Source organism: Balaenoptera ricei, chromosome 16 (genome assembly GCF_028023285.1).
Source record: "Balaenoptera ricei isolate mBalRic1 chromosome 16, mBalRic1.hap2, whole genome shotgun sequence".
Taxonomy (NCBI): domain Eukaryota; kingdom Metazoa; phylum Chordata; class Mammalia; order Artiodactyla; family Balaenopteridae; genus Balaenoptera; species Balaenoptera ricei.
In genome coordinates, this window is record NC_082654.1 from 13511848 (window position 1) to 13536986 (window position 25139).

Below are 25139 nucleotides of genomic sequence, written 5' to 3' on the forward strand. Positions count from 1 at the left end.
TAAACTCCCTCTTTAGGCCGTGCAGTGGGCAGAGGTCTGGATGGAAAACTTTTTTCCCATCCCTTTTCTGAAGGACTTAAGTTTTCCTAATCCTCTCCCTTTTCCACCCTCTTCTCTCTTTAACATGCCCAAGAATCCATCAGTCTGGCCCTTTTGTGGGTGGGGAACCTGGGCTTCTTGAGCCTAGTTGGGGAAGGACCACACTCAAAGAGATACTTTTTTCAAGAATTCACTTCAATTTCCCAAGACAACTACTCTGAGGGCATATTGATAAATCTTTATTGACAAAATATTGACATTGACATACTTCTTGGAAGTATATAGTGTGTTAGAATTCTAACAAATTAACACAGAACACAAAAATATTTACATTCTGGTATAGAAGACATTAAGGAAGCATTTGTCACTCTCTTTAGTAAGTCTATGATCTTGGAATAGAAACTCAGTGCTTGAAAACTTGCTGCCGTGTCCTTGGCCACACTTATCATCCCCGCTAACTACAGTCCTTCAGTTTTTGCAATAGGTAGATTGAAAGTTTGGAATGGCCTTTATTTACGGCAAATGGTTGAACTTGGCCAATACCTTCAACCACTAAAAGGAGTTTTAGTTCGTGGTTTTAAGCCTTGGGATGTTAGGAAAGGGAATGTCCAAGAAATATAATTAATTTAGGGGTTTTTTTCCCAGTACAAGTCCTGACTCCTCTTGTGGGCACCCTCCCCCTCCACCCCCAGCCCCCCATCCTGCTCCCCGTTTCTCTGAAAGAGGACCACTATCGCTGAGCCTACTTCATTTAGCTTTCACAATCACTTTGACGTCAGAAGGTATCAAAAAGTGTTTACAGACTGCACATTTCTTGCAAAAAAATCAAAATAAAAAGCACGCAGAACCTGTCTTTAAAAGGAAAAGAAAATTACAATTCACTTTCTGTCTTAAGACACCATTCGCCCAACAACTGCTACATGCAATTCAAGTTTTTGAACAGGTGTGGGATGGGGCTGGATGTGGAATCCCGACTGCTATTATAACTGGTTATTTTTAAAGATTGGGGAAAAAAACACTTCGAAGTGCAAAATAAAAAGTCCTGTGCCTGGTTGGGTTTTTTCTTTTATCATTATCATCATCATTTTTTTAAAAATCGGACTGCGAGATAACCGGAATACCTGCCAATCATCTTGTCTCGCTGGTTTGGCGTTTGACTGACAGCTCCCCTTGTCAGAGCGCCTTCGGCTTTGCCACCTTTGGATCTCTCTCTGTCTGTCTCTGTCTCTCTCAAGCTGCCTGTTTAGACAAGGGTTGCGTGTTCATCAAGGAGCCTCCGTCCTCTGCCATCTCGGCGCGTTCTCGGATCAGGGCCCTGCGCTCTTGCGGCCCAGCGTCTGCGTCGCGCCGCTCCTCTCTCTGACTCCCTCTCCCCTTCTCCGTGAATGTGTGTGTGGTTTGTTTTAGTTTTGTAGGGTTTTTTCTTCTTCCCCTCCTCTCCCTGTCTCTGTTTTGCTCCGTGTTGTCCGTTTCTGTGGGGTTCTGTTTGTGTTTTTAATCGTCTGAGGTCACATCTATTTCCTCGGGACTCGCCTGCTTTGTGGCGATTCTCCACCGGTTAATATGGTGCGTCCCTTTTTTCTTTTGTTGAGAATCTGAGCCTTCCTCCTCCAGCTTCTGCCTTTTGAACTTCGTCCTTCGGTTCTGAAACCATACTTTTACCTGCAGGAGAGGCAGATGGGGCGCGTTAGTTCCTGCACAGCGCCCTCCTACCTCTTCCTCTTTTGCCTGGCCCGGACCTGGGACCGAGACTACGGAAGTCCAGTACCCCGGCTGCGTGTCCTATTAAGCTGACCTCCCCACGGCCTCCCCTCGGGGAACAGAGTTCCTATCTCGAGGCCGGTGAGAAGGCTGGCTCCCTCCCCTTCTGGGCCCTCCTGGGGCACATTTCCCCTGGCCCCGAGGCCCAGAGTGCAGAGTGCCCCCTTCTCACTTTGTCCTGCTCGGGACACCCACATCCCACTAAGTGCAAAAGCCTGGCAAACATTGGGAAACCCCTATAAAATTATAAGTAAGAGAAAATTAAAAGAGACACATCCCTGACTCCCTCTACCTAACTAGTGCAGGGAAGATCTCATTCCCACTGCTGCAGCTCCTGCAGGGCCGAATGTGCTTTCTATTTTCTGCCAGTTTCCCGCAGCCGCTGCCTAAATATAGCACCTCCTCTGCGAGGCCTGGGCCCTGGGTAGGCAGTCAAGATTTGCCTGAGCTTCCCCCTCTCTGCCCAGTACTCTTGCAGGTGCGCAGGAGCAGTTGTGTGTGTGTGTGGGGGGGGGGGTGCTGGGGGAAACCGGGGGGATGATGGGGTGCAGAGCCCTGCGGACCAACCCAGCTGTATCTTTTCAGCTAGGAAAAGAGGCTCAAAAGTGAAAGCTTCTGAAAGACCGTGAGATAAGGGGGAAGTAAAAGAAAAACTGAGAAAGAGAAGGGAAGAGCCCCTCAGTCCTCCTCTTGACCAGCCCCAGGACAGTCCAGGGCCAAGCTCTCACCCCATCACATCACTTCCCACCAGGGTGGGGCTGGCAGCCTGGTCTCCTCGGAGCTCTGCTAGACGTCTGCGGAGCAGTGAGGTGGGGCTCAGATGCTATCCTGACCAGTCTCTGGGGAAGCTGGTGATGGGTCCCCATACAGTGACCAGACCAGACAGTAACACTGCCCAAGCTTCTCATCAGTGAGGTACAGGTGAGGAAAATGGTGATGACTACACCTCCCATGCCACCAGGGCTGTCCCATTCCGCTAGCAGCACCCCAGGCCCCTGAAGTCCGCTCCGCTTTCTCCTTTGAGTCGGCAGGCCCAGGTCCCGGCTTGCTCTCCCCGAATGCCCCCAATCCCCCAAAGTGCCCCCATGAAAAAGCCGAGCTGGAACAGGGCTGAGTTTAATTTGCTTTGAGTTTGCTAATTGAGGGGGAGGACGGTTCATTTCTCCCCGGCGCTCGCCCAAGGCGCGCGTCGGTGCGCTCGGGGCTTGACACGCACACAAAGACTCCAGGCAGCGTGGGCAGCGAGGCGGACAAAGACCACCGCCGACTCGGCTATCCAGGAGAAATCAGCCGGGCCGCGCCTTGTGCCGGGCCCCGCACCAACCCGCGAGGCCCTCCTCGGTTTTGTCCGGGGGGACGTTTTAAAACAAAAGCCTCGACCTCTTTGCGACTCCCAGGAAAAGTGTTACAACTTAATCTGCCCGAAAATGTTACTGTTTGCGGGGAACTTTGACCCCGCCCTGAGGCTCCACGTACAGTAGCGCCTACTGTAGCCCTAAGCCCCCTCCCCGCCCCGGGGCAGGCCAGAACCTGGCCGCCTCGGGACCCTGTTGCGCAGGAAGGGTCTGCACCCTGAGGCAGCCCCTCTCCCGCAGCCTTCTAGCTCTGTTTCTTGGATTTAGGGACGCACCCAGGATGCCCGGCTCAGCGGTCTGACTCTCCGATCCCCTCAAGGGGAGTAACTGGAGCCGTCGGTGTGAGCCTTGAGCCCACGGTGCACAGAGCTCGCCCTAACCCACTCTCAGCTCTCTCTCCAGCCTAGAGCCCCAAACACCCCAAAACCCCGCCTCACTCTCCTTCCTGGATCCCAGCCGTGTACCCCAGACTCTCACCGAAAGTCTCACCAAAAGTGCAGAGGTATCTTAGCCAGGAGTTGCAAGTTCAGCCCAGCCGCACAGAAGCAGCAACTCAGCCCGTTCCCCCACCCCCACCCCCACCCCCACCCCCACCCCAGAGCCTCGGGAGAGTCATCTCCTACAGTCCCGTGCTGGAGCCCAAGGAAGCCAAGAGCACCTCAAAACTTACACATCCTGAGCCCGGGCGTGGAACCAGCTCCCGGTCTGTTTGCCGAAAGCCCTCCGCACTTTGCGAGCTGCGTGTGCCCAGAGATTTGGGACGCGGTTGCGGCGCCTGGGCCCGCTCACCTGAGTTTCCGTGAGGCTGAGGCTGTGCGCCAGCTGTTTCCTCTCTGCGCCCACCACGTAGTGGTTCTTCTCGAAGGCGTGTTCCAGCCTCAGAAGCTGGGACGGGGAAAAGGCGGTTCGGATCCGCTTCGGCTTTCGGGCCAGCGCGTTGTGCAAAAGGAAGCTCTCCGGACTTGTGTCATTCCCTGGGGGGGACACAACAGAAGTCCCGTTAAAAAGGGCCGTCCTGGCCAGGTCCGCGCGCTTCTCCCGAGCCGGGCTGACCCGGCACAGTGCTCAGGGCCTCCGCGTACGTAGCCCGTGCGGCCCTTCACACGCGCGAGGGGAACACCGCTCCAGCTGCCTGGCCCGCTCCGCCGGGACCGTACCTGTGCAGCCCCCAGCAGCAGCTGTCCCGGCGGGCCGAGTCCCAAGGCTCCTGACCTCTGCGGGCTTTGCAGCCGCCCGGGCCCCACGAGCCTCGCCACCTCCGCAACCGGCGGAGGAACAGAGGACGGGGCGGCAAGGCAGGGCCCGGGGATTGGCGCCCTGGACCCAGAGAGACGGCTGTCTCTTCTTTCTAACCTCTGGGAGAACTTTGCCCCGGGGGTGAGGGGCGAAGAGGCGACGAACCGCTATCCTAGAGTTTTCTCGGGGACTTATTTTTAAAGTACTTAAGTCTTTCTCCTCCGGAAAAGTGCAGAGGCCGGGCGTGTCGTTGCAGCCCGGCCTAGACCGAAATCTCGCCGGCGGGTGCGCAGGGTTTCTGCTGCCGCTGCCTCCCGAGGCCCCGTTCTCCCGCTGCCCTGCTCCAGAGAACTAAGAGACACGAGCGAAGGCATCGAAACCCGGGGAGTACAGAGCTGCGGTCACCCGATGGGACTGTCCGCGGCCCCAAAAGATCCTAGCTACTCCGGGCCTGGCGTGGGGACCAAGAGCGTGGCTGCCAGAGAATGAGGAAAGGGAACCCTAAACTTTTCGAGCAAAGCCAGAGAGTTTCGGATTCACTCATTAGGGTGGGAAATCGATTCACCAAAACCCAAAGAAAGACAAACCGACAGTCCAGGCGGGGATGGAGGCAAATCCGGTCTGGGAAAAAGAGTAAAACGTTGTTTTGGTTTGGTTTGGTTTTTTAAATTATGGAGGAGTGGAATCTACCCCATTCTAGGCTCTGGCAGGAACGCCAAGGGTTAATGAATGGGCAAGCCGCTGGGTATTGATCAGCGGCCTCGGGAGGTAGGTCTTTTCCCCGCTCGGATCGCTAAACTAATTACTTGCCCCTTTTTCTGGAGTTTTAACTCTCCTTCCACCCCCACCCACACACACAAAAAAAAAATCCAAAAAAATAGCAAGAAAGGAAAACACCCAAACAGATCTCCTCCAGCCCGTCTTCCGAGCCGGTTCATTTCTTTTAAAAGAAAAACAAAAACAAAAACCAGACCGAACCTGCCTTCGCCGTGGCCGCTCGGCGCTCGAATTGAGCAGGTCACGGCGAGAGTGCTGAGCCTCAGAGGTTCCTACCCGCGCGGGTTCCCGCCCCGCCTGAGCCTCCAAAATAAGCAGGATAAAACAAACTCCCAGACTTTGCTCTGGGGACGCAAGGGTCTCTTCGCCGCCGGAAGAGGGTCAGAGACCGAGAAGCTGCAGGTCTAGGATGCAGGGGCGCGGAGTGGATGGCAAACTGGGTCGAACGCAGTCGAAGGCGAACCTGGTGGCCGGGCCCTGTCCGCGCCCCTCGGAGCCAGGGCGGCATCGCCGGGAAGACAGAGAACCCGGGGACCCCGCGGGCCACGGATTCCTTGGCGGCCGGCACTCGTAGCAGGCTAGGAAAGCCTGCCTCGACCCGAGAGCATTCGGGGACAACTCCTCTGTCTGCGCCCTTCTCTAAAGGGTCAAGCGGCCGCCGGCCAGCCCCCAAACCGGCCGCAGCTCGGAGACTAGGGACCATGCCCGGCTCCTCGCCGCCCAGTTTCCAAACGCGGCGCGCGGGCGGGCGAACCGGAGGAACCTCCATCCAGGCCTTGCCGGGCGCCCACCCAGAGAAGGCCGAGGGCAATGCGGGCTGCAGAGCGCTGCAGCCCCGCGACGTGGCACGTACCTTGGAAGCGGTGGCCCAGATATCGGTAGCGATGGATGAGCCAGGGGTAGAAGGTGGACGGGTCCCGCTGCTGCGAGGCGAAGAGGGGGTGTGGCGAGTGCGAGGAGGGCAGGGGGTGGGCGGCCAGGGCGTGCGGCGGCGGCACCGGGTGCACGGGCACGGCCGGGTTGGGCGGGTGCGAGACCGCCTCGGCGAACACCAAGTCCGGGTTGGAGTAGACGCCCCTGCCGGCGGCGGCGGCGGCGGCCGAGTGGAAGCCGTTGAGGAACGGATTTATGGGGCTGGAGTTGGCGTAGCTGAGCGCTGCGGGACGGATGGGGTCCTCAGAGCGCGAGGCGGGCAGGGGACTGTCCTTGGCCACCAGCGACTCGATGGTGAAGCAGCGCTTGGGCGCCGGCTGGAACATGCTGCGCCGAGGAGCGGGCGCCCGGGGCTCCCAGCTCCCGGCGACCGCGGCGCGCTGCCTCCGCCGCCCGCTGCCCGCTGCCCGCGGCGAGAACGGACGAGAATTGGGGACTTGTTTGGTGGGGGTTGGGGTGGGGGTGGGGGTGGCGGTGGGGGTGGGGGTGGGGGAGGAAAGGGAGAAAGAAAGGAAAGGAAAGGAAAGGAAGAAGGAAAGAAGGGGGGAGGGGGAGGGAGAGGCAACGCCGAGGATCCCGAGAATCTTGCACCAAACGCGCCCAACCTGGAGAGAGGGGGAAAAATCCTTCCAGAAGAATTTGCAGGCGTGGATTGGGGTAATTTTTTTTCTTTTCTTTTTTTTTTTTTTTTTTTTTGCGAGATGGCGTGGGGGGGATCGAAGTTAGAGGCGGGAGGGGGGGAAGTTTCTCGGGGGAGGCAAAAAAAAAAAAGTTTTCTCTCCTCTGCAAAAGGCGGGCAGGGCGCCCTAAGTCCAAGGACAATCCATGGAAGTGTTCGCTTCTTCACAAGTTGTGCAAACGATTTGTTAGTTCATGAGCCTAATTAGTGCGGGGATCACATAAACAGCTTCCTCCGAAGCCTGGTAAATGGCTTGATGATTGGTCGCTATTACTCGCCCTGAGGTGGAAGGGGGGAGACTCTTTAAAGTGCGTCAGGAGGAGGCGAGCGCCTGGGAACCCGGAGGCCTGGATCCGGGCCGAGAGTGGAACGGAGTCGGCGCCGCTGCCTCGGCCGTGCCTCCTGCGCCCGCCAGGCCTCCCGGCCTTTCGGCGCCGTCGCCCCGCGCTCCTAGCTCACTCGCTCCCGCGGCGCCCGCTGCGGCTTCTCCTCTTTCGCCTCCTCCTCTTCCTTTGGCTTCTCCTCCTCCTCCTCTTTCTCCTTCTCCTCCTCCTCTTCCTCCTTCTCCTCCTCCTCTTCTTCCTCCTCCTCTTTCCCCACCTCCTCCCCCTCAGCCACCGCCTACTTCTCCACCACCACCATTCCCTCCGGGGCACCCCGGTCCCTGCAGAGTCCCCGAGCGGCGCCGCCTTCGCTGCGGCCCCCTGGATCCCGAGCCTGCTGAGCCCGAGCTGGGGGGACAGACGGACACACTGATGCACAGATTCCTCGCGCCTAGTGCTGTGCCGCTGCTGCCCCCCGCGGGCGCGGGTCAGGGGAGCTGGAATCGCCCCGGGAGCACTCGAGGGTAAGCGAGCAGGGGTTGGTTCCCGGCGAGGGCTAACGGAGCCGTTGGCCCAGACCAATTCCCACCCCCAGCGAAACTCCCGGAGGTTTCCCAGGTGAGGAGGGAGCCTGGCCGGGGATGGGGGTCCTCCGACCACGCGTAGCCTCGAGGTCCCAGGGTCCCTGAGTTCACGATCCTTGACTCGGCCCGTTCGTTTCCAAGCTGAGACCGGAGTGGACGACCCTGCCCTGGCGGTGGACTTCCAACTTGCCCACAGGCTCTCAATTTTCCTCTCTGGGAGGGTGCTCATCTCCTTCCCCCAGACAGTTCTTTTGGGAACCGGGGGTCCCAGTATCTGGGAATGGGGGTCCAAGGTCAAGGGAGAGGCTGATGTGATACTACTATTACCGTTACGTTGTCGTTATTATTTTTGTTAGTGTTGTTATCGTTGTTATTATTGCTATTATTATTATTATCATCATCATCATCATCACTATTTCTATTATTATTCTGCCATCTGTCGTCCTAGGGGCGGGTTGCTGTGCAAACCTAGGGCTTGCAATTAGGGAGTGAGGATCGCTTCTCCAGTCCCAGGCCGTGTCCGCATTTTCGAGCTTGCCTTCGGTTTTAGGATGATTTTAGGGCCGAGTTCCCTCGTCCCCATTGGCTCACGCTGCGGCATAATTATGATCACATCCCCCAGGCTGCTGGCGCTGCTCTCTGTTTATTGGTGGTTAAAGATCTATTATCTATTCATCAGCCGCCTCTTTTTTCCTCTTTTTTTTTTCTTTTTGCCAATTACATTCTTCTGAAGTGAAGTACCAGCAGGTATTTTGCACGTTTACAATTAATGATTTTAAAAAAAAATCTGGCATCCTTTAAATCTCTTACTTGGAGGCCCATGTCACTTCGCTTAAGGGTGAAGAAATGCCTGTGTTTGGTGATGAGGTTGCCGTGAGACCCAAAAAAATGTCGATTGGGAGGGGGAGAAGAGGAAAGTCCTGTACGTCAGGCTTCAGTGCCATCAGATTCATCAGTCAAAGGTCCCCAGGTCTGGGGACATGTTCCCCTGCTTTCCCAGCTACCCTATCCCTGCCCTAGGATCTCCCCCATCCTCTGTGGTTTCATCTGCTGTGTTTATGTTTGTGTCAATTTCTTCTTTATTCCAGGCATAGTCTGTGTTGGGGGTGTGGGGTGTGGGGTGTGGGGTGTGGGTGGGGGGAGGTTGGATGGCAGGAGGATCCAAAACCCCTTTCGGAAAACACTCCAGGCAAGAGAGGAGTTAGGAGTGTGTTTTCTGGCGTTGTCTGGGCACCTGATCTTAGTGAGGACCCAGCAGAGATCATGTGTGCTGCCTCCCCCAAGCTTCCCAGGGCACACACACATACACACTTCCACACACGAGACAGGCATGGGCCTCAGCTCTGTACTCACGCCCCAAGAAGCCTGCCCCTACCTCAGGCTTCTGCTCTCTGACGCCAGCTCTGGGCAGGGGTCTTGGCTGGGTTTTCACCCTTAGCGGGTTCTCTCGACCTTGCTTTGTGGCATCCCCCCATCCTTTTCCCCAGGCCCAAGGGTAGAGGGTGTTCGATCCAGCCTCTTGGGGTGGGTTGCATTTTGAATAGTATCTCCCTGGGTCCTGAACCATAGACCTCCAAAAATATTGTCCCCGATTCAGAAATCCTTCCCTCAGTTAGGCTGTAGGGACACAAGCCCCACTGTGCCCAGGCCAACAGGGAGCCTGAAGCCACCAGGAAAAGTGGAAGTCTTTGGGCTGCGCTAGCCAGCCAGTCTGGGGTGAAGGTAGAGGTCAGCCCTTGGTTCCCAGAAAGAAATACCCAATTTAGGTGGGTTGTAGATCCCCGATCCTGGAGCTGGTGGAGGAGGACCCCTTTCTCCATGGAAGGATCTCCAGGAGGGCTGGAGGTTCAGGCTCGCCCGCAGGCCAGGCCTTCCAAACTTGAGCTTAGACTACAAGTGGGAAACTGAGGGCACTAAAAGCCCCACCCTGGCTGCTGGGCAGGGAATGGCCATTTATTGCACAGTCAGTATTCGTGATCTTGGCTGGGGGGGATGAGAGTAGAAGACTTCCAAGGCAAAGGGGCTCCATTCAGTGTCTGGGAGGTGGGATGAGGCCCGCCATGGTGTGTGATAGTTTCCCCTCTTCTAAACTCTCAGGCTGAGCACTAAAGTGGTATTGGTACCACCTTAAACTCTCCTGTTTTGGCCGAGATGTGTCCGGAGAGTGTCCTAATGAAATGAGCAGTCTGGAGCCCAGACCCTCAGCCTCCCTCCCGAGGCAGGGACAGTCGGCCGGGGCAGAGGGCCCAGGCTGCTCCCAGTGTACAAGAAGCAGGCCACTCGCCTCTTGCAAACTGCCATAAGGGGGCCAGCTTTACCCCCAAAGGGCTCTAGTTATTGGCAGGTGGGCGAGGCTGAGAGAGTCTGGTGGTTGCCTTCTTGGCGGCAGTAGGACACGCCTGTTCGCCGCTGGCCCCAAGCCTCTCCCGGGCCCCCACGAGGAAGAAGCGGGTTTCTAGTGAGTCAGGGGCCGCACGCGGAAGCGCTGGAAGCGGAGTAATCTATGCTAATTCATGCGCCGGGACCGAGGAGCTTGGAAGGGTTAGCTCTGCCAGGCCCCGACGTGCAGGGGAATTAACTAGGAGAGTAACTTATTAACCAGGCTGGCGGGCAGAGGCGCACCAAGGCGCTGGGCAACCTAGTCTGGACTCGGACCCTGAGCTGCCTCTAGACTCTGCTCCTTGGACCCAGCGGCTGCCATTCTCTTTACTTGTGGCTTCTTTAGCCTTTCAGAATGCGGCCCCTCTTTGTTCCCTAGCTGCTCTGGAAGGGTGGGTGTTGGGTTAAGTACCGGTGTGAGCAGTGGGAAGTGGGGGGATTTCTGAGGCCCCATCTTAGAGCAACAGCCTCCCGATCTCCACACCCGCACCCGATGAGGGTTGTGCTCTGTAGATTTCAGAATCTACACTCTGCAGGCAGCTGAACTAGCAGACACATGATGAAGGTTCGAGTCTCGGATCTGTCACTTACTGACTGAGGGAACTTGGGCAACACCACAACCTCTCCCAACCTCCATTTTGTCATCTGTAAGATCACGGCCAATGCTGCCTGCGAGACCGTGGAGGGCAGGAGGCCGGCCTGTTTTAGGGAGTGATAGAACCCTTCTACTTCCTGATTGTGGCGGCAGTTACACATCTGTGTTTTAAAAACTCATAGGGTTGTACACAACAAAGGGTGAGTTTTACTGTATGTAAGTTATACCTTAGTAAACCTGACCCCCACCCCCAAAGTCAGGCCTGGATGACCTTAGGCAAGTTACCTAACCTCTCTAAGCCTGTTATCTCTTCTGTGAACTCGAGATAAATAATATCTTGGCCCTTGAGGTTGTTCAACAAGATAAGCCAAGCAACATGCTTAGTGTCCAGCATATAATGAATGAGCTATCATAAAAGTAAGTTCCTGTCCTTGATATTGCTGTTATTATTATTACCTACCCACCTCCAGGGCTTCTTGCTGGGCTTCAAGACTGAACAATAAAGTTGTACAAATATAAGCTGCTGTTCTCACACTCCTGCCACGCTCCCCTCCATGCTCCTCCAAAGGCCAGGGACTTCTCTAGGGGGACCCTGGGGGTGAGAGAGGCTTGGATTCCTGGCTAGCGGGAGACATCAAAGGGCAGAGCTTTCTGGTCGTCTCCCATACCATCTGCTCTGAGTTTCCCACCAGGCCCTCTACCTTTGCAGAAGCAAACAGCAGTGCTTCTCCCTCCCCCAGCTCGTGCTAGGCCTGTTTGATAACGGGGGTGGATGCATACCTTCATGCAACCCAGGAGAGATGCCCAGGTGCTGCCTGGGTCACTACCTGTGTGACCTTTACCTTCTTGAGCCTCGGTTTTCTCCTCGCTAAAAAGGAAATACCAATATCTTAACAGCTGTTTGAGGGGAGTAAGTGAGCTAATGCTTGGCACAGTTACCGTTCGTTCATCAAATAGTAATGGCAGCCCATGGCTTTGCACGTCCAGCATACCCGCTGCACTCCGCTAAATCTAGGTCGCGGCGGTTAGGACCCTCCTGGTGAGCCGGTGCCGTGAGGCTGCACTGTGCGCCAGCCAGGCAACGCGAGCAGCGCGGACGTCCGTGGAGGGTAAGCCCTCTCCCCGGGCCCAAGACATGCGGAAGGTGTCCCGGGATGGGGAGATCCTCGGGACCCGGTTAAGAATTCCTCCAACCCACGGTGATTCCCAGTCACCCGGCCTCTCCGAATGCGTAGGGCGGCGGTAAAACTAAGAGAAAAATTAATGTCCTAAAAACATTTTTTTTTAAATCCTCATGACGGCAAATCCCTTTCTGGTGTCCTCTCTAGAGGCCGCTGGCAGGCGCGGCGACCCGGGACGTGTATCCGCGTGCGCGCAGCGGCGCCTAGTGGCGGGGGCCGGGCGCTGGCCGCATCCCCGCGAGCGGCCGAGCCCGGTGCGCCCGGTAGTGCCGGCGTTGCGCCCCACTGCCAAGACCTTCCCGCGACCGCAGTCTGAGCCGGGAGAGGAAGTCAAAGTAGGCTCACTGACCACAGAGGAAGAGAGGACGACTTGGAAATGCGTCCCTCCTCCCTCCAGCAGCTCTCCGCTTCGGAGTTCACCACCCACGCTAGAATTCCAGCTCCACCCCGAGTCGGGCTTCCTTCGGAAGGGTGCAAGGAAGGGGGGACGGGTTCTGTTCTAAAAAGGACGCTGAGGCCGTGATCACCTGTGCCAGGGGGATACCGCGGAAATGAGGCCACAACATCATGCGTCAGGTCCTAGATCCCGCGGCCTGACTACGGGCCCATTCTGGCCTGCGCTGGCTCCAGCTTGGGTAGAGTCCGAAGAGCTGGGGTCTCGGGGTGCAGCTCTCTTAACTTCATGCCCCCTCGTGGCCGGCCAAAGACTCCCTGGTGGTTATTGCTGAGATAGCGATCAGCCGGACTGAGGGGCCGCGACCTGGTCAGGGTGACCGGCTCCTTCCTCCTGGAGCGCGCGGACCCTTATCTGTCCCGGCGCAAGTTGGTTCCTCTGGTGAGGTAAGGCCCGTGGAATCCGAGCGGGGTTCGTTGGAAACCCGTGCGTAACCGTTCAAGCGTCCACCGGGGGGACTGAGCCCTCTCGGGAGGGTTGGACCCTGGTCCAGGCCTCAGATGCCCCAGACGACTGCAGGAACCAGGTGCTGTCCTTCTCCGGATGTTATCAGGAGGCTGCCAGCGTGTGGGTCTCCGAGATCCAACCGTTTTGAGAGCCGACGTTTCAGAGCCGGGAACTCCGCACTGAGGCGTAAAGCCACGCAGGGCTTGACCATCGAATTTACTTCCTTCACCACGTTGAAACTCGTCAATCTCTCAACACACAGGCTGTCCTGATTCACTAATGAAAGCAAGAAAACAGATAAAAGGAAGTCCCGGTTTCTTTCTCCCTCGGCTGCCTTCAAATGAAAGTCTAAAGCCAAGCAAGGACAGGCGTGGGGCAGACTGACTGACACAGGGGCGCAGGAATTAGGGAAGAAGGACGCTCTTGCTCAGGTGACTTTCTCGGGCAGGGGTGGAGACAGCTCGGTCTCCCCTGCACCCTTCCCGCTGGTGGGTGGGTGGCGTTATCGCTCTCCCCTCCAACAGTCCCGAAAGCTTTGGTTTCACTGGGCCACAAGGTCACCGACTGTTGCCCGGAGCTCCCTGCCATCGCATAAGATGACCTGCAGCGGGCCACAGGTACTAGCATGGGAGGTGGCGGGGACGCATCTGCCGGCTTTTCTGCCGCCTTCTCCGGCATCTTTTCGTTTCAGACTCTGCTCTTGCCAACGGTCGCGGGCCTTGTAACTGGGGGGTCCAGTCCTTTAAGGAGCTCCTTGGGGTTGTCAGCAGCAAGCCACCTTTGAACCTAGGGGCAGTTTCTGAAACCCTGGCGTCTCACCAGTCCCTCTCTCAGGAGCTTAATTGTCTTTTATTTTTGTACTTCCCCATTTTCTGGACTCTGGAGGCTGGACTAGGGCTTAGAAAGAAGATCGTGGTCATTTGAGGAAAGAAACTGGAGGCTTTTTCTCTTGGACGATGCAGCTCTCCAAGAAACTTGGGGAGGCTGTCAGGAAGACTGAGAACAATTCCTCTCCCTGTAACGAATTTTCGCTTTTAAAGGCGTGTTTACTCACACCCAGTTCTCAGTGAACCTCATAATCTGGTGTGGAAGGAGTCATGATACCCATTTTCCAGATGAGAAAATCGAGGCTCAGAGAGGTCACTCTGCGAGGAGCCTTGTGACAGCCCCGCCTCCACCCCCAGCTCCCCCCGGTCCAACATCGCCAGACCCCTGCATTCAAGCCAGTGAGAAACGGTGGCGAAGACGCTGCTGGCTGACGGGGTCCAAACCACCGCACGCAGCGAGGCTCGTCCAGGCGCCCCATACCCTGTAACTCCATCACTTGCCTCGAACCCACTTGGCCACCATTGTCCTCCAGGCCACTGTTTCCACCTTAGGCCTCGCCCCATGCCCTTTTACTTCTTCCCGGGTAGCCTCCTGCGGACCCAAGCCCCGGGTTTAGGACCAGAGGGTCGACGGCCTCACTGCGGCCAGGAACCGAGGAGCTGACAGGGCAGTACTCGGAGGTCTTGGCCGGGACTCCGTGCGCTCCGCACCCTCCCGTTGCTCTTCAAAGCGGCCCTGAGACCTCCGGGGATGCCAACAGAGCGGCCCTGCGCCGGCGTCAGGGATCCTGGAGCGCGGCCTGAGCCCCCCTCGCAGCCAGCAAGGCGCCCCGAAAGTCCCTGGCCCAGCGATCTCTGCCTCCCTAGCTCTGCCCAGCCTGCGAGGAGCTGGCCAGGGGACAGAAGAGTGGCCAGGGGCTGGGAGCTTCCGAAGAGGCACACAGAGAGGGTCTGACCTACCCCCTTCTGAGAGACCGCCTCCCGCAGCCTCTGCCCTGGCGATCTTTACGTACAGGCGGCCGCAGCGGCGGCCAGGCCCTCCTCCCCCCACCCCACCCCCGGGACAATCGGGAAGGAACCTTCTGGTTAGGGCCCCGAAGCTGCATGGCCCCTCGCCACAATCACATTCAGGGGACCCTAGCGCTCGGAGGTTGGACACACTCCGCTCCCCTATTTGCGTCCCTTCCGTGTCTGGGCGTAGGGACCCAAGGTGCGCCCCCGCTTCCGCCAAGACCCCGCGAAGCCCCTGGCGGCTGGAGGCGAGGCCGAGAGAGGGTCCCTCCGGGGGCCTGCAGGCGTCCGAAGCCCGGCTGGGTCCCGCGTGTCCCCCACCCCGCCACACCCCCGGCGGGGTCCAGGAGAGGCCCGGCCGCAGCGTCCCTCCGCTTAGCCCGGCCGCCGGCGGCTCGCCGGGGGCTGCGCAACAAAGGGTGGCATCGCGGCGGCGCGGGCAGGGACCTCATTGGTTCAATATTAGCTTTTCATTCCAGTCTATTGTGCCCATCTGAGATAATATTGACTCTGAGGTGAGAGCCCACAGACGACAGGGCTTGTCTAACACTCCGCGGCCGGGCGCTCGAAGGGAAGAGAACCAGAAATGAAAAGTTAAAGAGACTGCAAATAAAAGCTCTGGCGCGGCGGCGGCGCGCCCCGGGGCTGCGCACGGCGCGGCAGCCAAGCGCTCCCCCCGGCGTGCGCCGGGGTCTCCGACCCGGGAACTGGGGGTCGGGAGAGGGTCTTGGGGTCCGGAGGCCGTTCTGAGGAGGGGCACCGCGCGTTCCCATCGAAAACCGCCCTCATTTACCACACAACCCCATCTTCCAGACAATTGATTTTGAGGTTCCGCTCCTGGGTAACTCTGGAAAAAACAAATTCCCGTGCACATTGTTTTAGTTTGCCAGTAAGCCACCTGAGATATTTTCCCCACTTAAACGATGTGATTTCTTTAGGGTAACTTCGCTGTCAGTTTCTTCTATTTCCCCAGCACCAGAAGAGTAAACACGCGGAGCGATGTTCGATGATCGTTAGGCTGCATTACTTGCGAGTGCGCGGTTAATATCAAATTTCTAACTGCATTTTGCTTTGCTTTGAATCGTTTCCCTGCAGCCCATCCTCGGGTTTCTTAATCGCCTTTCTAACCGCAACTTTAAAGGGCCTCCGGAACGTTCAAGTCTTGCTTATAAAGATCCGTTTCAATTTCCAAATTGCCTACGTTGGAAAATGGCACTTTAAGTTGTCTTAGGTGTCTGAGAAAGAACGCTCGCGGGCCCAAACACCAAACGCTGAGGGCTTGCAGTGATCCTGGGAATGGATGCCTTCGGGTCTCCTTTCGGAAATTTGTGTCTCCCCCTCATTGGAGTCTGACCTCCGTAAGAGATGGTCTGTTAACTCCGTTACTCCAATAAGGAGCTGGTCGTTTGGAATCTTTACATCTACCCCAACTCACTTGGATGTGTGGGGAGCTGGGATGCGGCAAGGGCCGGGGTGGCGGCACCAGCATCCGGGGAACCGTTGTGTGCCTCCCTCCTTACTCTCAGGTGCCCTGTGCTGAGCTGAGGATCAGCGATACCGACCGAGCTCCAGCACCTTGGATATTTCAGAGGAGGACATTCTGGTTAATATATGTGGTCTATAATATATTTTATATATGGCCCGTGTGTTTTATATATTATTTAAAATAGAATCTGTATTATACGGTTTCATCATATTGTGCAACTGTTTAGTATAGATTTAACCTCTAATTCTAATATTACTTGATTACATTAGTTACTTAACATATTTTTATACGTTATATATTATACTGTATGTGTAGATAGTTCTGAATATATATATGCACGTATAAATATATTTATTTAATATATATGTGTAAAAGTATTTGAGGGAGCCTTTAATCTCTCTGCAAGTACATATTTGATCGTTTTCATGCAACGTTTTAGAAAAAAATCCTAATCGAAACCACTTTGACACCAGCTATGTCTTTATAACAAACACCCTGAGGTCCAATTTCAGCTCCAGGGACAGGCGGGGCAGGGGCAACTCTGTCATAAGGGACAGCAGGTCCTCTCTGGAAAGTGGTTTTCCAAATGCCCATTCTCTGGGGACAGAGGAGACAACGTTCTGGACCTGGCGGCCGCCTCCTCTCCCCGCTCGCATTGTGGCGGTTGTTTTGGTTTTGAGAGGCTGTTTAGAGGCTCCGATGGCCCCTACACTGACGTCATGAATTAAAAATGAATTTGGGGAGTGCAGCATGTGCTCAGCCGAGGCGTCTGGGAGAGCAGCGAGGGCCTTTCACCCTGGGTTCTGGGCTCCAGACGCCAGTACGGCTCCAGCACAGCGCTCCGGCTCACGCGGGTCCCGGCTCCAGCCTGCGCCCGCCCTCCAACCCCGCGTCAGGAAAAGCTGTCCTAGGCTTGGACCGCTTGCATATCAGGTGGTCCCAACTACAGCCTGCTTCTAACACCGATTAAGAGCCGAAGAAAGCAGGCATTTAGGAGCTCCCGCAGGAGGGCAGGGGCCAGGTGGAACAAAATCGGGATTTCAGAAGTCCGCAGGTTATCGCCCCCCGCGCCGGATATCCAGTTTATGGAGGGGGAAAAAAGATAATAGAAGTCAGGTACGGCCGACTAAAGCATCAGAAATGAGAAACGCCCAAACTTTACAGCCTGATGAACAGGAGTCTACTTCTGAGGCCTGGGAGTCAGGAAGAGAAATTGGAGTGGAGGGGAGGGGAGGGGAGGGGAGGGGAGTGGAGGGGGAGGGGGAGGGGAGAGGGAGGGGGACGGGTGGATGGGGAGGAGGGGAGGGGAGGGGAAAGGGGTGGAGGGGAGGGGGGAAGGGGGAGGGGGGAGGGGGTGGGGGAAATGGGGTGTGCGAGGAAGACTTAGAGAAAGGGCAAGAGGGGTCAGAGACCACCAGGATGCAGCCGGCGGTGGGCTGTTTATTTCTTGAAAGCAAACCCCCCAAATGGCTACTTGGTGAACACCTTGTAGAACAAAGCAATGAAACTTGGCTAAAATCTGACCAAGAGGTGGGGTCCCACTTCAGGCAAAACCCCAAGTTCAGTGAGACCCAGAGCCCCGCTCTGATCTGGTCCAGTCCCCAGCCTTGAGAAAAGGTTTTTGCAGATGTGGAAGAGTGCAGGCTATGCCCACGCTGCTCTGTCCCTGGCTGGGCTCTGGGGTATATGCTAAGATGAGCTGGGGACCAGGAAGTGGGAAACCGGCTTCCTGTTACTAAAAATAAAACAACTGACCCCTCTCCCTCCCCATGGCTGCAGTCTCCGAGCCTGGCTGCCTAGGGAGGCATCTGAACACCCACAGGATGCCAAGGCTTCCAGATGAAGGGTGGATCACAGTGCCAACCATGTGGGTATGGATCTCCCCCAGATGGACTTCAGCACACCTGGCCCATCTGTAGTGGTTCCTCCATCCAGGTGATCCATCTTGCCCCTGCCCAGGGTGGTAGAAAACTTCATTCTAATTGTGTAAGCATCAGAGTTCCATATTTCTGCCCCTTGCTCGGAGCCCCTATGATCCTGGTTAAAGGGTCAGCTGCTCAGGTGTGCTGGGAACAAGAGAGGGTCTTTTTCATTGTTCATTTTCCACCAGAGCATCTTACATGAGAGACAGTCCATTTCTATCACCCATGGCACCTGCCTCGGATACTGTGCTAAGCACTTATCACGATCTATCTCACCCAGTCCTCCGAGCCATCTATCAAAATATCTCTTCTCACTTTTCAGATGAGAAAACTGTGGCTTGGAAATGTTAAGGGGTTCACCCAAGGTCACACACACAGCTAGTAAATGAAGGGGCCTGGATTCCAATGCAGATCTATCTGATTCCAACATTTCCTCCCCCCACCAACTCTTATTTCCTATCAAAATGCCCCTTTTTTCCCAGTGAGGGAGTCCCACAGGGTAAGAAAAGAGATAACACTTTGCTCCCGAGTCCTCCCAAAAATCAATGACCAGAGGATACAGAGCCATTCTGTCTCCAGCGCATTTATTCCAGGTCAGGAAGAGAGAATAAGCAGTTGGCACATGGGTAGCATATATGGTTTACAGAGAGCTTGTTCACACACCTCACGTCAATCACCTCTCTCACCAACCCCGTCAGAAGGATACGGCCATTATCACTCCAGTTTAGAGAGGCAGAAACAGACTCAGTGAGGTTGAACTACTTGATCACTGCCCAGTCAGTTTTCGCAGAGCCCTGGCACTGGCCTGGGCCGGCCCATTCCAAGCCTCCCAGCTCTGCAGATACCACATATGGGACCATTTAACCAACGGAGTTAGGCCTTGCGTTCTGTTGTGAAATTGCTAGGTTATTTTCTCTCTGTTTTAAATGTTTCTGCAAATGTTATTTTGCGATTCAAAGCTTTCTCTTCATTTATGCCTCTCTTATACTCATTCTTTCTCCATGTATGCACCAATCTGTATTGCAGAACCATCAAGGAAACAGAACAAGGAGTTGCCCCTTATCTGAGTTCAAATGTTACTCGGAGACCACAGTGTATATATTTTATCTACAATTTTTGCTCTATTATTATTTGTATCTTTTGCTCTGTTACCATTTGCCTTACATGCATCACTCAAATGTGTGATCAAGAGTTTAAAATTGTATGTGTGTGTATCTTTTCATGACTTTAATAGTATTTTTAACCCTTGCTTGGACAATGATTTTCTTTGCTAAGATTTAAGGGAAAGAGTTTGTGGTCGGAGGAATCCTTTGATCAAATAATTCCATATCCAAAGGGATAACTGAGACTCCAGATAGGAAATGGCTCAAGGTGTCTCTGACCTTGAGATGATGTACCAAGTCCCCTGCCACCAGCAAGAACCTTGCTAGGGAAGGGTGTTCTCAGCCTTCAGATGGCCAGGGCTCCATCCCCACACTCATTCGGAACCTCACTTGTTCACTCTCCACAAGAGCCATGGCCACACATCCCATGAAAAAACTTTATTTGTTCTCATTATCATAAAATTATATGTATATCTGTATGCTAGACTAGTAGACTAGAATGTATAAAGAAGATAGTAACAATCATCTAAATTCCCCCTGGCCAGAGGTCACCACTGTCAAACATTTGGGATGTTAACTTTTGACACAAAGGAAGTTTATGTTTACACCTTTTCGTTATTGGCGTTCTAGTAAATAAAGGAAAGGAAAGAAATACGCTATATGATTCTGTTTACATGAAGTTCACAACTGGATCTAGAATTCAGAACCCTCTGGGAGAGGATTCACTGGAAGGGAGCACAGGGGAATTTTCTGGGGTCCTAGAAATGTTCTGTATCTTGATTTGGGCCATGGTAACACAGATACATACAACTGCCAAAACTCATCGAACTTAAGACCTGTGTATTTTACTGTAAAATTTTATACCTCAATAAAGAAGAAGAAAGAAAGGAAAGAATCCTGGACAAATATCGGCTTGGCCAAAAAGTTCGTTCGGTTTTAAGTAAAAAGACACATTTTTCACTTTCACCAAGAATTTTATTGAACAATGTATTCACTAACCAAATGAACTTTTTGGCCAACCCAATACTGTAGCAAAAGACCAAACTGGGGAGGTGGGGAAGGAGGAGGAAAAAAAAAAAAAAGCCTGAGATGCTGAGCTAAGACAAGCCACACACAATACCTGGAACTTTACAGAGGAAGATACCAGGCTTGGCCCCCAGTACACCAGCCTCTCTCAGCACTGCTCCCCTTTTCAGGGCTGCAGTTAAATCCAAGAGGGCTGGATCTTTAAGAAGGTAATACAATCTTAAGATCCTGCTAGGGCCCACCATCTACCAAACTCTCTCTTCTCTGATGCTATTACTTCCATGTTTGTGGCGAGGCACTGTATTTCCTGATGGGGGCAGGGGAGGGGATGGGTCCCTTGGAGCCTAACAAGAATCTGCGCTTGACTCAGGAAGGAAGGTTGAAGGTCTTAACTTTCAAATAGATTATATTCCAAAAGTTTCTTTCTTAATCACTATCTAGGACTCAGAATGTTTGTGTCTCATAGAAACAGTATTATAAATGATGGTCCAAGTTCCAAGTTTCTCCTCCCTAAATATCTATTAAATGCCTACTCATAAGATATAGAATTTTAGGCTTGGTAGGAACATAAGTACAGTGAATTATAGTGGTTGTGTGCCATGTAAAAAATGGGAAGAAAGCAAAATTCTTTTCTTTTTCCAAAAACATACATGCTATCTACCAGGCACTATGTTGACATTTAGGATTCAAAATTTTTTAAATCTCATGATATCTTCCCTCAAGCAGCTCATTGTCTAGTGGAGAAAGACTACCTTGTAAATAAATAAGTGCAATAAAATCTTATATGTGTTTTGATAGAGGTTGTCATAATTTTAAAAAAAACAGAAAAATATAAGTGAATGATAGCTGGCAAGGGAAAACACATTTTGAAGCAGGCAGAGTTGATGGGATAAAGAATTAGATGAAGACCTATAGAGAGATTCTAAGGGGTCATGGGGCACTTTGAAGGTCAATGGCCCTAAATCGGATTCTACTTCAAAACATGTTTTCCCTTTTCACTGCTATCAGAGGATTATAGTTTGACTTCTCAGTCATGATTGGGGTTGGTTGGTTGTCCTTGACTTTCAAATTATTTGGAGGGAGTAGAGAAGGGTAAGACTTACGATTCCAAAGAGAAAAGTAAAGAAAATTTAGAAGGTATGTAAACCTTGGAGGATTGTCAGAGGTAGATATGACCCGGTAGTGATGGAGGAAAAAGCATAACCCCCAACACTGGGGAAGAAAGAAAAGGCCATTGCCCACACCAGCTACCAGATGGTGAAGTTGGCTCAGGGCAGTTTGGTTGCCATCTTGAAAGCAGAGTGGGCCAGGAGGCCCTGTGCCCTCACAAGTATGGGACCACTTAAAATTTATAGTATTTGGGGATCATTTATTCATTCAACCAGTATTGTGCATTTACCATTTATAAGGAAATTTGCAATTGACTTGCAATTAACAGGATTAAGAAATTTAGTGAATTATGGCCCTTGCCTTCAAGGGCTAGTTGGGGAACTAGAGAACTATTATTTAATGTGCCCAAACATGAAATGTTTTTTCACCCATCAGTAAGTTGGGGGTAATAACAACGCAGGATCTACTGACCTCACACAATTGTTCTGAGACTAGAATATGATTAGGGAGTAAAAATGTCTTTGTAAAGTGCAGGTGTTAGGTATTAATCATGAGAATGGTTTTCAGCTGTGTCCTCCCCTTGCGGTCAATTATTCATTCAACAAATGTTTATTGTGCACTTATGCTGAGCAGGCACTCTTCTGGGTACTGGGAACATAGCAGTGAAGAAAACAGATAAAATCTCTGCCCTCTTGGAGCTGACATTCCCCAACAGGGTATTCTGCTGACATGAATAAGACTCATCAGTCATGTGAGAGAGGCATAAAGCTTAAGGCTTGGAAAATTGAAGAATTGGAAACAATCTAAGTATCCCTTAATGTGGGACAGGTTTTAAAAAATTATGATGCTTCCATACTGCTGAAAACTGCATAGCTGTTTAAAAAGATGGAAGTAGCTATCTGTATATAGTATTATAGAAAGAATTTCAAGGCCCGTTGAAGGGGGGGAAAGCAAGTTCCAGAATAATACATAATATGATCCTAATAATGTTTCACATAAACACTACCTATTTGTGTTTTAGTCACATTCTAATATATAGTTACATGTGAATACTTAGGTGTAATCTCAGAGAAAAGTTCTGGAAAGATACACAGCTGACAATTGTGTTATTTCAGGGGAGGAGAGGTGACCTGATGGGGCATGGTGTGGACCGGGGACTTTTACAATTTACGATGGTAATTCCTGACAATGAGAGTGCATTCACCTATTGCTTATGTAATTAAACAAGGAGACACACGCATGTGGGTACAACTGAGTTATAGCAATATAATTATGGATGACAATTGTTACTCTTTTAATCTCCTATAATGTTGTTTTAATATGTCTATAGAGACATATACACATATAGATGAGATGATGCCAAAACATAAAAGGTGGAATTAAAACATGGTGTCCTGGCTCAGAAATCTTGCCTCTCCCCACCCCACCTGCAGTTTATAGTGAAACCTTTTTTAAGAGCATCATGGGATGTTGGGTAGAAACCCTCGATCTCCCAGTTCTGAGGCACATGTAATTATTTCACAGTTAAGTAGCCTCAAGGATCTTTGCAAAAGATATGATTTCATTATGAGAGCACCATGCATCTCCCAGCAGCAATTGAGCTTCAGCTGGAGCCAATGCCAGGGTTCTGGTATATGATGGGTGGATCCCAACAGGGTCCCCTGGTTCCCAAACCAAGCCAAGTGAGCTAGCCCTAGCTTCAGCTGATCTCTGAAAATCAGCTCATGCATTCCGGCTGAATCTGTTCCATTGTCTCTCTCTCTCTGTGACTTTAGGCAGGCCTTTTGCTGCTTCTGGGTTCAATGGCGAGAGCTGAACTGTATATCCTATAACCTCATTTCCACTCCTAAACTTCTGATTTCTATTATGGCAAGTTGTTACAAGAGGAGACCGCATTTGTTCACATGCACCTGCCATGTGCTGGGACAGAAAAGGCAAGCAAAGTCCTTGGCCTTAAGGAGCATGTTGGAGTCAGATTCTTGGGGATGTTGAAGCTGATGAAACTGCCAGGAAGGTGGACTCAGAACAGAAGCATGGAGATCCTCCTCCACTTCTCTGCAGTCTCTGGCTCTAAATCTCTGGGATAAAGCTGGCCTCTGTTCTTCCAGCCCCTTCATTCAGAAATTAAGCTGGCAGTAGGGCCCCTAGCCACGCTGGGTAGCTTCAGGACCTAGAGACTAACCACATCCATGTTACATGGGGAAAAAGGAGTCTTGGTGGGGACAGGGATAGCCTGAGGTCAGGGTGATCTCTAGGAGGACTGGAGATGGGACCCAGGTCCTTACAGCCAATCCTCTGATTCAGCAAACTCTTAGTGAGCATCTACTGTTTGCCAGGCACTTTGCTAGATTGTGGGAGCACAGGTGTGAATCGATCAAACCTAGGGCTTACAGAGCAGGGCTTCAGTGGTTAGAGGCCTCTCCTGGGCAGGACAATACCCTCGGTTAGAAACCCTCAGATCTGTGCCCTTCTCCAGGGCCCCCCAGAGAATCAGCACATACGGTCTTAACGACCAAGGAGCAGAAAGCTGCTGGCGGAGGCCCAGGTACACTATACACTGAGTCAGGGGATAGGGATCAAAAGTCATCCTAGACTGTGCCCTGGGTCCCAGCCAATCTTGAGCAAAGGTAACTTGCTTCCATGGGCCAAGGGTGGGTGGGTGTTTTCCCAGAAGAGCAGAAGCAGCATGGCCAGAGCAGAGCATCAGCACCAAGCTGACCCAATCTCTCATTCCCTTTCCACACCTCCTAGCTGTGTGACAGGCCAACAGCTCAACCTCCTGAGCCTCAGTTGTTTCTTCTGTAAAATGGGAATGATAACAATCCCGCTGATTCTTCTTCCTTCAGGAGATGAAGATGGAGATCAAATGAGGTAACGGGTGGAAAATAAATTATCAAGCACTTTAAGCTACAAATTGATGGTGTTGTACACTTTGAAGCGGTGAGTCTTCCTGCTGTCTCCCCTTTACGTCTCCCACCCCACCGGGAAGAACCCTTTGCCACGCAGCTGTGTGAGGTTTCCCAGTGTAGCAAGTGCGGGAGCTGTTGTAGGGGAGGAGGAAGGAATTCTTGGCCTGCTCATCGCTTGTGGGCTGGAGGGTCGTTCCTGAGCCCGAAGATTCCCTCACAAGGCAAGTGGGCAAGCTGGCACTGGCCCTGGCTGAGCAGCCCCTGGAGACGGATCTGGGGAGGCCCCATCACTACTGGGGGTTCAGACCGCACCCTGAAACCCATTAAACTAATGCCTTGTACGCCTGACAGCTGGGGTCAAGAGACGTTTTCAGGGCGCTTACGGGCTCCTCTAGGGGAGAGGCTATGCCTGGGTCCGCGGGCTCCTGTGCAGGAAGAAGGGACTCTTGGGGCACAGTACCTCTGGTCCTCATGTGCTGTCAACCTTGGGCAGGTCACCTCCTTTCTCTGGGCGCAGCTGTTAGAGGCGCATTGCTTTTTATTTTAAAAGTGACGCGTGCTCAGAAAACATGTAAATGTGAAAGAAGAGGACAAAGTCAGTGACGGTGCCTCCCCCATCCTACGACCATGGACAGCCCGCTATAAAAAATTCTTCTCAATATACAAATAGCTATGTTCACTTCTTCAACAGAATTTGGGATCACACAGATACATTGTTCTCTTGGACTTGCCCTCTGTCAATGTCAGTGTTCTCTTGGTCTACCCCTTCCTTCAACCAACTGCAGAGTATTCCAGCATTGGACAATTTTGTGACTATTTCCACAGGGTAAACCCTGAAGTGAAATTACAGGATCAAAAATATTTCTCTATGTCCTCAATATGTTGAATATTATCCTTCCTTTTTAAAATTTTGGTAGCAATGAGTGAAAATAAAATTTTGTTCTAACTTTAAGTTGTTTGATTATTCATGAGGCTGAGCATCTTTTTTATTTTTTGCATGTT

General features: G+C 52.8%; 1 protein-coding gene and 1 long non-coding RNA gene across 3 annotated transcripts; one reads left to right on the forward strand and one right to left on the reverse strand.

Moving 5' to 3' along the window:
- Positions 1 to 255: 255 nt before the first annotated feature.
- EMX2 (empty spiracles homeobox 2) lies at positions 256 to 7338 on the reverse strand. Of its 2 annotated transcripts, XM_059900574.1 has the most exons (3): positions 6022 to 7325; positions 3945 to 4129; positions 256 to 1701 (listed from the first exon to the last, which is right to left on the reverse strand). In XM_059900574.1, exons 1-3 carry the CDS (start codon positions 6425 to 6427, stop codon positions 1534 to 1536), a joined length of 759 nt encoding a protein of 252 aa, XP_059756557.1. In that variant the 5' UTR covers positions 6428 to 7325; the 3' UTR covers positions 256 to 1533. The 2 variants fall into 2 exon arrangements, with proteins under 2 accessions (XP_059756557.1, XP_059756558.1); XM_059900575.1 differs by lacking the exon at positions 3945 to 4129 and having other exon boundaries at positions 1598 to 1701; positions 6022 to 7338.
- A 1492-nt stretch (positions 7339 to 8830) lies between these two features.
- LOC132350942 (uncharacterized) lies at positions 8831 to 25089 on the forward strand. The gene is made up of 2 exons (XR_009498057.1): positions 8831 to 13360; positions 24075 to 25089. It is a non-coding gene; the product is annotated as an uncharacterized LOC132350942 (long non-coding RNA).
- The last annotated feature ends 50 nt before the right edge of the window (positions 25090 to 25139 follow it).

What these genes read in the sequence shown, in the direction of transcription:
- EMX2 (XM_059900574.1), bottom strand. Translation starts at nt 6,427, where the DNA reads ATGTTCCAGCCGGCGCCCAAGCGCTGCTTCACCATCGAGTCGCTGGTG. An exon ending in TCTGGGCCACCGCTTCCAAG is followed by an intron (nt 4,130 to 6,021) that starts GTACGTGCCACG and finishes TGTCCCCCCCAG; the next exon opens with GGAATGACACAAGTCCGGAG. An exon ending in TCAGCCTCACGGAAACTCAG is followed by an intron (nt 1,702 to 3,944) that starts GTGAGCGGGCCC and finishes CCTCTCCTGCAG; the next exon opens with GTAAAAGTATGGTTTCAGAA.